Source organism: Engraulis encrasicolus, chromosome 6 (assembly GCF_034702125.1).
Source record: "Engraulis encrasicolus isolate BLACKSEA-1 chromosome 6, IST_EnEncr_1.0, whole genome shotgun sequence".
In the NCBI taxonomy this organism is placed as follows: domain Eukaryota; kingdom Metazoa; phylum Chordata; class Actinopteri; order Clupeiformes; family Engraulidae; genus Engraulis; species Engraulis encrasicolus.
The window spans coordinates 6,457,752-6,468,386 of NC_085862.1; the positions used below are offsets into that span (position 1 = coordinate 6,457,752).

General features: G+C 39.8%; 1 protein-coding gene across 1 annotated transcript; it reads right to left on the reverse strand.

Annotated features, from left to right (window-relative positions):
- Window positions 1-3,770: 3,770 nt before the first annotated feature.
- On the reverse strand, window positions 3,771-8,132 carry LOC134450525 (interferon-induced protein 44-like). Its single transcript, XM_063200365.1, has 5 exons — window positions 8,055-8,132; window positions 5,967-6,116; window positions 5,676-5,859; window positions 4,273-4,373; window positions 3,771-3,941 (listed from the first exon to the last, which is right to left on the reverse strand). Exons 1-5 carry the CDS (start codon window positions 8,130-8,132, stop codon window positions 3,771-3,773), a joined length of 684 nt encoding a protein of 227 aa, XP_063056435.1.
- Between the last annotated feature and the right edge of the window lie 2,503 nt (window positions 8,133-10,635).

Sequence of the window (10,635 nt, forward strand, 5' to 3'; positions counted from 1 at the left end):
TCAATCTATATCCCCCCTTCCCATTCCATTCCTCTCTCAATTATCAGTGTGTAAATCCACTCAGACAGTGTGGAAGTGCTGTGGAAATGGTAACCTGACTATGGAATATTCACACACTCGAACAGGGTGAGAGGGAAAAAAGAAGGGGATGGAGAAACAGGGTGAGAGGGAAAAAAGAAGGGGATGGAGAAACAGACAGCAAAAAATTAAGAGAGTGGAGAGAGAATGGGAGATAGAATCAGAGAGAGGGATAATTCAGACATTAAGGGATAGAAAATGATAACCAAAAGGAGAGATGGACGAAGAATGAGATAGACGCTAGAACAGGAACGTGTGTTAGGGGTTGAGTTCAGGGTTGTGACAGTGAAGAGTGAAAGAATTAGTCAAGTTCATTATATATTTTTGCTGGGTTTTTTTGGACAGTTGGAAAACTATATGAAGAGTTCAGATGCAAACCCCCCTAAGTGCCTTTTCAGAAAAGAATCTTAATTCATTTTTATTTAATAGAAGGCTATCAAAATTGCATTTTTATTTTTTTTATTTATGTAACATAACTATTTATATGTATTATCAAGTACATGAATGTACACCAAACCAACAACGGGGTTCTCTAAAAATATAGAAGTGCAGGTCTTCAGAAATGGAGTTAGGGGGTTTTGCAACTGAAGTCTGCAATATTTTTAAAAAGTATATTGTATAAGCAATCAGAAAAACAATGTTTGCATTTCCACAGATGTCTGAATGGCGGGCATCTTCAATTTTTCAAAATGGCGTCCGATTTTTTTTTTTCTTTGTGAATTATCAGCTTCTGAATAAGCTAGAACATTGCTACAGTTCCAGGGTCAGGGTATTGATGTATCGTATTTACAAGTAGATGCATGTCTGTCAAGCCCACCATTTTTACGACCTGTTTACAATGTCCGTGCGTCCCTCTGTTTGTCTCTCCTTTCGTACTCGCCTTGTGCTTATGGCCTTGAGATGCGAGGTAACGTTATTGACACAAACTAGACTGACAGACGGCCGTGTTTGCGATATCTGCGACCGCCATGTTACTCCGGATTTTACTCCAGACTTTGCACTGCAAATTAACTGTATTGCTGTAGCCTTAAGTCGGGGAAATCTGCACGGAATTTGTGTTATTTGCGGTCTAGTCTCTACGTGAAGCACATTAACTGACTGTATGAAAGTTAAATAAGGCAGCTATGTTATTGTCTACTCTGTCTCCTATTTTTTCTTGCATTGGCAACGCATGCTGATGCAGTCGCCTCTCGTTTTAAAACACTGCTGAGAAACACACTCCTAACCTTAACTTTGAGTAAAGTAAATCAAATAAATTGCAGCTTATTATACCCGTGCATGCATGATGACTACCCAATATACACGTAAAAAAAACAATGGAAGAATTGTCTATCGTAACCTCTACCGTCTCTTGATAGCCTACAATGTTAAGTTTGTGGTAGGCTACTGATGACTCCTTTATTGGAGTGAGGAGGTAGGTGTAAGGAAATGCGAAAATCCTTCCCAAAACATCTTGTTGTACAACTAAAACTGTTGTTGGCAGCTGAGTTAGTCTGAGGTAAGATGTCAGTGCTGTGCCCTGATATCGGCCTACTGTGTAGAACGCCAACTTGATTGTTTTCTCCAATGGGTACGGCGCAAGGACGGTAGGTTAGATAGTCCGGACAGATGGTCACCCTAACTACAAGACACAGTGACAAATTAAGTAATACATTGGTGTTATTGATATTGTTAATGCCCATACTAGCTGTCACTAACTGGTGCTGGTGATGGTGGTGGAGTGTAAGGGTGGTAGTTTTGTTTGCTGTTTGATCAGGTTCTAATCATGAGTGAGTAGCATCAAGGTGAACAAGACACAAGGTGTCAAGCCCTGGAGCCCACTAACTGGAAGCTGTGTATTCTATGCCAGTCTGGTGTTGCCAAGAAGGATGGTCTGGTCCAGAATCCAAGATTAAAACCCCTACGGACATGTACTGGAGGTAGTTCAAGAAAGGGCCTACCTGAGTTATGGTGTCTATATTAAAGTCAGTTTAAAATAGTTCAGTACCTACAGTATACATCAGTCTTATCCATCTTACCTGTCTGCTGTGATGATCCAATTTGAATGCCAGTGTTTGTCAGCTTTTGGTCTGTTCTGATTGTTGTTTAGGTGCAGTAGCACCACCCCCACTTCCATTGGGGGAAGAAAAACAACCCCCACAGGTTCAGTAAACAACTCTTTTTATAGTTTAAAAAGCAATTATTACATAGGCTTACACACATACACATCTCCTTCTTTACAGTCTCACTCTGTGCAATACATTAACTATAATGGCCCGTGTACATCAGGCGCTCCCTTATCTACGCGACCCAGGTAGCTGGGGTGGTTGAAGAAGTTTCACCATGAATTTGTTTTATTCGCTCTGGATGCTGCACTGACATGTTTCTTTCAGCTAATCACATAACGGCTCTGCCTTGACAGCTTGGGACATTCCTCGATATGAACGTTCCAATTGTTCTTTGCCGAACCGCGTCATAGCGAATTTAATAGCTTGGTCTAGTTTAATGGCTTGGTTGAGTTTAATGGTCAAAATTGGTCGCTCAAGAAGCTTTGCTCCTGGCGAATTTGCTCTGGTAGCTTTATTCACCTTCCCTCCATAGAGAAACAATGACTTCCGCTGCGCAGGTCACTTAGTTCGCCTTCGATGTACACGGGGCTGAACACTTTACAAATGAATCTCTAAATTAATCACTCACACAAATGTGCATTTCCATGATTTTTTTAGTTACAAGTTGGATTGAGCACTACATCATTCATTTGAGGAGTTTGATCATGATATTAGAGAATTATTCTCACAATGCCAAGAGGATTCGGGGAATGATTTTAGTAAAAGGATAGCAGAAGGAAGTAGGATTTAAAACACAATATTCTATGGGATAGAACTAGGGTGTGTGTTGAAAGGTTTAGACTAGCTCAAATGGTGAAACACTTTTACAGGCATTTCCTGTAAAAGGAGAGACATACTGTATTTTGCCAGTTCTGCTGTGAGATTCTGGCTCGGTTCAAGTTCAAGGGCTGAGGTGCAGTACCCATTTGTAGTGCTTTGAAGACCTGACTATGCCCACAGGGCAAAGTGATGCTGCGTCTTGACAGAAGCAACGCACATGTGTGTGTGTGTGTGTGTGTGTGTGTGTGTGTGTGTGTGTGTGTGTGTGTGTGCCTCTTATTCAGATCAATCATTACAGCTTTCATTGACAGGATTATTTAACCTGACAGTGATTGCATAATGTATACAGTAGTGAAAATAATCTACATCAAAAACTTGATATGAATGTACTGCATGTGTATGTTTTCTCTGCTGTATATGTGCTGTAAATGTAGTTTTCGGTAACACTTTACAATAACTACCCAAAAAAGATTAATAAACACTTTATTAGCATTTCATTATAATTAACATTTAACAAAGCATTTACAAATGTTTGTAAATGAGTAAGAACCAAACTATGTCATCACAGTGGAGTGGAAATCAACGTCTACTGTGTGAGTTGTATGTGGTTTCATACCTTCTGGTCTTTAGAGGATAAACTTCCAGGACCGATAGGACTGTGCCGTGTCTGTTGTGTTCACATAGTATTTCTTGCCCATGTATAAACATTTGTAAACATTTTGTTGATAATTAGTTCATTATTTATAAAGCGTTTATAAAGCTTTTTTGGGGGTATTTATTGTTAAGTGTTACCAAGTTTTCACACAGTCTTTTCTCTTAATGACTTCAGTTGTCCATGTGATATTCCACATGGTCGTTGGCAAATTGGAGGATGTTCTTGAGAGCATAGAGAAGCAGAGTGTCTACATCGTTGCTCAGCTCCCCCTCCTCATGGTAGTTCTTCACCGGGTAAATGAAGTTCATGGGGACACCCAGCTTGTTCTCGCACAACAGCATCTGAACGAACACACTCACACACACGCGCACACACACACACACGCACACACGCACACAGATGGGTTATTTTAGCTATATGTGACATGTGATAATTTTTTATTTTCAATACTTCAAAAAATCAACCAGCTTTCAAAATAAGATGCATCCAAAAAAACTGGAATGGGAGAAGAGCTGCACCATGTGGCTTCGAACCCGGGTCTCTGGGGATACTAAATGGGGTCAGAACTCTTGAAACAGTCAGAGCTCACTCACAATCCAAGTAGAAGTGTACACACAAACGCATTCACACACACGCGCGCGCGCACACACACACACACACACACACACACACCTTTTCTTTGATCTTCTTGCTCCTGTAGATCATTTTCAGGTCTTTGTTGACTTCAGGACAGGCTTTATCCACCATTGTCATCAAAATAACTTGAGGGATTTCTACAGGAAGTACAGAGTTCTTTCATTTATGTCTAAAATGTCTTTCTTAACATATATCAACGAGACACATTTTCAGAACTCAAATGCTTCATTAAATTATTTTTTGAAACATGATTGATAGTGAATTAGGGATGCAAACGATTAACTTTAATCGATCAATGTGTTAATCGATTAAAAAACATTAATCGCAATTAATCGACAATTCGACCTACAAGAGACCCAGGTGAAATGGGCATGTGATGAGTGTGTGTGAAGAGGGGTGTGAACAGTGTTGCCAGATGTGTGTGACCAAATCCCGCCCAAAAGGTTCTCAAAAACCACCAAAATGCGCTAAATTCCGCCCAAATTCAACAAATTACATTGACTTCTATGGGCCCAAAACGTCTTAAAAAAACGCCAAATGGCCAATTTTTCCCGTTTTTGCCCGCCGATGCTCATCCCAAGTAGCCCAATTGGGCGGGCACCCGCCCAATCTGGCAACACTGGTTGTGAATAGTGGGAATATTTAACCCTATCCAGACTGGGGGGGGGCTAAAAGTGCCCGCACCAACTTTGATGTCGTATAATTCCTTAACAACTTAAGCTATGACTACGAAACTTGGTGACTTTTCCTACAATTTTGCTGGCTACAGTTTAGTACCAAAAGATTTTGTTTATAATCTTTTACGTTGCCATGGCAACGGTTTTCTGACAGGTATGTCTGACCGAAAATCACTGATCTAAGTCTCATTATTGTTCCTTTTTCATATTTTTTTGTTATTTCCATTAGCATCAGACAACGTTGTGATCATTAAAGTGGTCTGAAGCATATAATCATAAAAATACATTATGGCGAGATTTTGGGCATTATAATCAGATGATGTCATAATGACGTCATAATACCAGATAATGACACAAAAATTATGTCATTCATAGATGTCCATATGTAGATCATCTCCCCAAAGTTTGGTGGTCATACCGTATTCCGTTCATGAGTTATGAGGGGGGGAGGGGGGGGGGGGGGGGGTCCCCCCCCACCCCCCCACCCCAAGGCCCAGGAATGCCAAAAAAGCCCAGTCTGAATAGGGTTAAATCACCTTTGGATTAAAGAATTGAAATAGAATTAATTTAAATGTGGTATTTTATCTCAAATTCTAATAAAACTTTTAGATTTTTTTTAGAGAAACATTGAGATTTCGGGGGGAAAACGCCACTTATCAATTAATCGTAAGTCGATTGATAAGGCTATCAACTAATGATTAATGAATTAATCGATAATTTGCATCCCTATAGTGAATTAATAAGAGGATATGCAGTGCATACTCAGTGCAGTGGCTTTCAGTCTGATTTCCCGGAGTTTTTGGATGACAGTATGGACCTGGTCACCATTCATCACGCCAATTTTGTCTCCAGGTAAGACACTGACCAGGCAGTGGACTTTATCGTTCAGGGTCGGGCAACTGTTGTAGAATGCGTCCTCTTTTTGCAGAGAGCCTTCAGGGTTAAACTGAATAACACAGAGGATAGTAGAAGACTCATCACACAGGGAATTAAGGACATAATTGTTATTATTTCATTTAGAAACTACTGTTCAAAACACTTTGTGTGTCTTACAGAGTATCCATCTTTGAGATGACCCTCCAAAGCCAGCACAAGGTCATCAGTACGAGCCCCAGCTGCCTCTGCATCTTCCAATCCCATGATGTCACTGATAACAAAAGGCAGGATCTTCCCGTCTTTATCTCTCAATTTTATTGTTCTAAACTATAAAGAAAACATGATATCATGAATATCGTTTTCAGTGTACCAGCATGCTACATGCTACACGGATCCATTGACTTTCACTAGCTTAGCGACATATTCCCTCTTTTAACTTGTCTTAAAGCAAGACAACGCTTAGCATGAAAAATAAGACACTTAACCACCAATGTTCCCTCTAAGCTGCGCGACTGCGCAATTGCGCACTGCTCTCACGTCCTCAGCGCAGAGCAAATCCATGCAGCGCAGGTAAAACAAGGCGGCAAATTTGTGTGGAGAGGCAGTTGATTGTTGTCCGAAATTTCCACTCATTGTAGCTTTATAACATCCAATCGAAATAAAACATATTCTTTAGATATGAAACATCAATCTTACAGCAGTTTAAGCGATCACACTAGACGCGGACTTCTGCTTACAATCAGCATTGCGCCTCCAGCTACTTGATCAGACAGAGCGCTTATACGCCGCGCTTCGAATGCTGATCTTTAAAACGGTGACCAGACAACGTTGTAACAGCTGTCACTCGCAGCCTAATCTACGGCGTTCGGTTGAATTTTGACCTTTAACACAACCGAACGCCGTAGATTAGGCTGCGAGTGACAGCTGTTACAACGTTGTCTGGTCACCGTCAAAGCTATGACAGGCATCCATTAAAATCGGTCCAGATGCTCGACACCGTTATCAACATTCATATCAGATTCACGATAGAGCTCTAGGAGAGCTAGAACTTGTCTTCTATCCATTATACAGAGATGGATTTAGGCTTTTTGTGAAGGCTACTTTTTTTGAATGGGCAGCTTCAGTCAAAGTGGGCCACCTTATCAGGTTAAGTGGGCCGGTTAAATAAAAAAAGAGAAAAAGTAAATAATTCATCATTACTTTCGAAGCTAAAACACAATGCTGTACAGCCACATGTCTCTGGACAATGTTCATCCAATTTTTTCACTTTTTCTGTCTCCTATCTTTTCATATATATTAATTTCATTTCACCTGCCATCTTGCCTCATCTTTTTTTCGAAAGTGTACACAAACATAGCTATCTCCAGCTAGCTATCTCCAAACAACAGCAAACACCCATTAGTTATAATGGCGGCCCACTTTAGCTGAAGACGCGAGGCCCACTTTACCATAGGGGGTTAAAGTCATTTGGGCCACCAAAATAAACCTTTTTTTCTTAAATTAAGTTAATATATCAGACTACCACTATTTGATCTGATTTATACAACCAAGACTGATAACATGAGCATTTTTTTTTAATCTGTAGGCATGTTTTAAAATAACTATATGATCCTTATAATATTCAGCCAGATTTGACATGCCAACCTACTTACCATGCAGTTTCTTCGCGCAAACAACATTTGAATTACTGCCCCTTCCACAATAACAACCAAAAAACAATCAAATTAAGTGTTACTTGTCAAGCACACTTATGGCAACAATTTAATATCCTTTTTAGACATTGGCTCTCATTTCCATAGGCTCTGGGACCTCGAAACCTTAAGCGGCCCACTTTGGCTGATGGCCCACTTTAGCTGATGTCACCCTACTTTCTTTCCAACATCTTACAAATGTAGGCCTAGCCTACAATATATTGATGTTGGTGGGTTGATGATTAAGTAATAATCAAGATTTGGAAACATTACTTAACGGATTTTGTAATATTCACTATAGTGAATGACAATATAATCAACATATTATGAAGCATCAATGTTACCCCTAAAATGGAGGGGGATGGGAGGTCCGACCCGCTCACCAAGGTTATTGGCTCTGCTCAGTGATATAGTGCATTTGCTCAGGCACCGAAAAAATTAGAGGGAACATTGTTTACCACCTTTATAAACCCCAGCCAACGGTTTTAACTGTATTAAGCTCCAAAATAGTGGTATACCCCTTCAACAATTCAAAAAGGCAAATTCTGTGACATCCATTAGAACAACACCTCACCTCCTTGGTGAAGACTGTGCCATAGCAAGCATCAACGAAAGCTGCTTGAACCATGCGACCCTTAATAGGCGAGTACATCTATGCAAAAAAAAGACCTAACCCCAAAAAAATTGATACAAAAGGTTTTTCAACTGATTTTGTTACCTCTAAGTGTCCTTAATAACATACTAAAATCTAGGAAAATCTGACTTCAGGAAAGGTGTCATTTTCAAGATCAAAGTTTTTAAAAATAAAGGTTACTACATGATAATTACATTGGCATGAACTAACATGTTTTCAGAATCTGTTTGTTTGGAGTGCTGTTTGGGTGGATAAAGACACTACTGATGATAATATCCATGTGCTGTTTGTCAGGGCACATCATCAGTGATGAATCATGGTGTCACTAGGTATTTTGGGTCTTTCAGCAGCTGAACTGAATAGGCAGGAGCCACTACATGTGTAAGTAGAGGGCAAGGTGAAACGGTTGGTACTGGAGACAGACAATGTCCTGAAAGGACATAGGGCTTTAGCATAGCTTTCAGGTAAGCCAGAGTAGGGCCTGTTGTAGCGTCATAGGCAAGGGCCAGGGCCTTGTATTCAATTAGGGCATGAGAAAGAGGACATGACTGGGAAACTGAGGCTATGTGGTCAGAGAATGATAGATGGTCATCAACGATGACACCTAGATTTCTTGTGGCCTTATTTGAGGCAACAGTAGCAGAATCCATATTGAGCTCGATATCATGGAAACCTAAATCTTTGGCTGGGATCATCAGCAGTGCATTTGGGCGAGGCTCAACTGAAGGTTGCATTCCTTCATACTTGTGGATAGTTCAGAGAGGCAAGCGGAAATGTGTGTGACCGTGGAGTCATCTGGCACAAAGTAACTGTGCCTCATCGGTGTAACAGTAGTATGAGAAGCTGTGAGAACAGATGACATGGCCCAGTGATGTGGTGTACATGGCAAATAGGAGTCCCAGCACCAGCCCTTAGGACACCTCTGTGGAGAGGCTATGATTTGAGGACAGCTGACCTTGCCCTTGATACATGCTAACAATGATACCACCAGACTCAAAGAATGTCTGGAAGAACTTGAGACACATAAAACTCAATTATTTATCTAAGAGAGATGTTAAATAATCATGTTTTGAAAAAAAAAATGCTAGCTGGTGTGTCTGCACAAAGATTTTTAGATTTACTACAAAACAAAAAGAGATGTCCATTATCTCTTCTGAAGATATCTTCTGGCTTACAAGAAACAAAATAAAAGAGTAATTTTGAGCTTGGCTTTTTCAGATTTTGAGGTTTTGCATTTTGAAATTTAATGCATATTTAATTAGATATAGTCCAATTACCATATTAAAACATAACATTTCAGAAAACTTGCAATACATTTTTTTCTCACAAATATGTGAGTAATCACCGGATTAAGTTTCATGGTGATATCGGCAAGCTACATTTTTTGGCCTATTCACCTGGAGTGTCTCTTGACCCTTATAATAAGCCTATGGCAGCCATGTTGAAAAAAACTCATTTCCCAAAGTCAGATTTTACTAGATTTTTAGTATGTCGTTTAGCAGGTCCAATAGTAATTGAATCCATAAAAAAAACCTTTTGTATCAATTTTTTTGGGGTCAAACCCTAAATGTACTCGCCTATAAAGACACTTGCAATGGAGCTGATTGTTCCTTTGACTGAAAAAAAACAGTACAATAAAATAAAACTTTGTCCAAAGACCATGGTCCATCTTTGATGTCCTGGGTCTATGATAAATTTACAGAGCTGATGCTTCATCTTAGTTAATCATTGATCCTACTGTCTTCGGTTGCATCTCGTCGTGATACAGCACTTTTTTAATCATATGAGAAATTAGCATTTACCGCAATCTCCTTAAGAGGAGCCATGTTTGTTTGTTTTATCAATCTTTGCATTGAGACAGTTTTTGTAGTTTCTTTTGACATGTGACAATGGTCACTCACATCATAGCTAGATCTAATCAGAGGCCAACAATAAATCTTCCCAAAAGATGATTTTATGTGATTTTCTCTACATAGAACAGAAACAAAAGTGAAAGTGTTGATTACTTCTCCTCTGAGATTGCTGTAATTACCCAACCTTTAAAGAATTTAGTTGTAAGCAACCATAGAAACTAGCTTACCTCTTTGACCAACATGCCCTAGATGAATTACCTGGATTCACTGTCAGAAGTACAAAAATCAGTTAGGCATTTCTGATTTATGACTTGCATCCATGGAGATTAAATACTAACCTTGACTTACCAACTGGGCACTCCTAAATGCTACCAATGCCATGCCAGTAGCCAGGGGTTCAAAATCTTTCTGTCACTTCCTGTAGATTCTACAGAGTCTCTACTTTCAAATGGCACCAGTCACTTCCATGATAGGTCAAAGTATGCGGACACAGGAACCATTAAAGTTGACGTTGTGCAAAACCTTAAAATAAAGTCCCTAAGCTTAAGAGGCTAGCTTGGTAGTCAGCAAGAGATCATTCACAAGCAACTACTTAGCAAAGACAGCTCTCCAACCTCCCAGCGGAATAAACAGACTTGCCTGACATTGGTGATGGCAGATAATAGCCT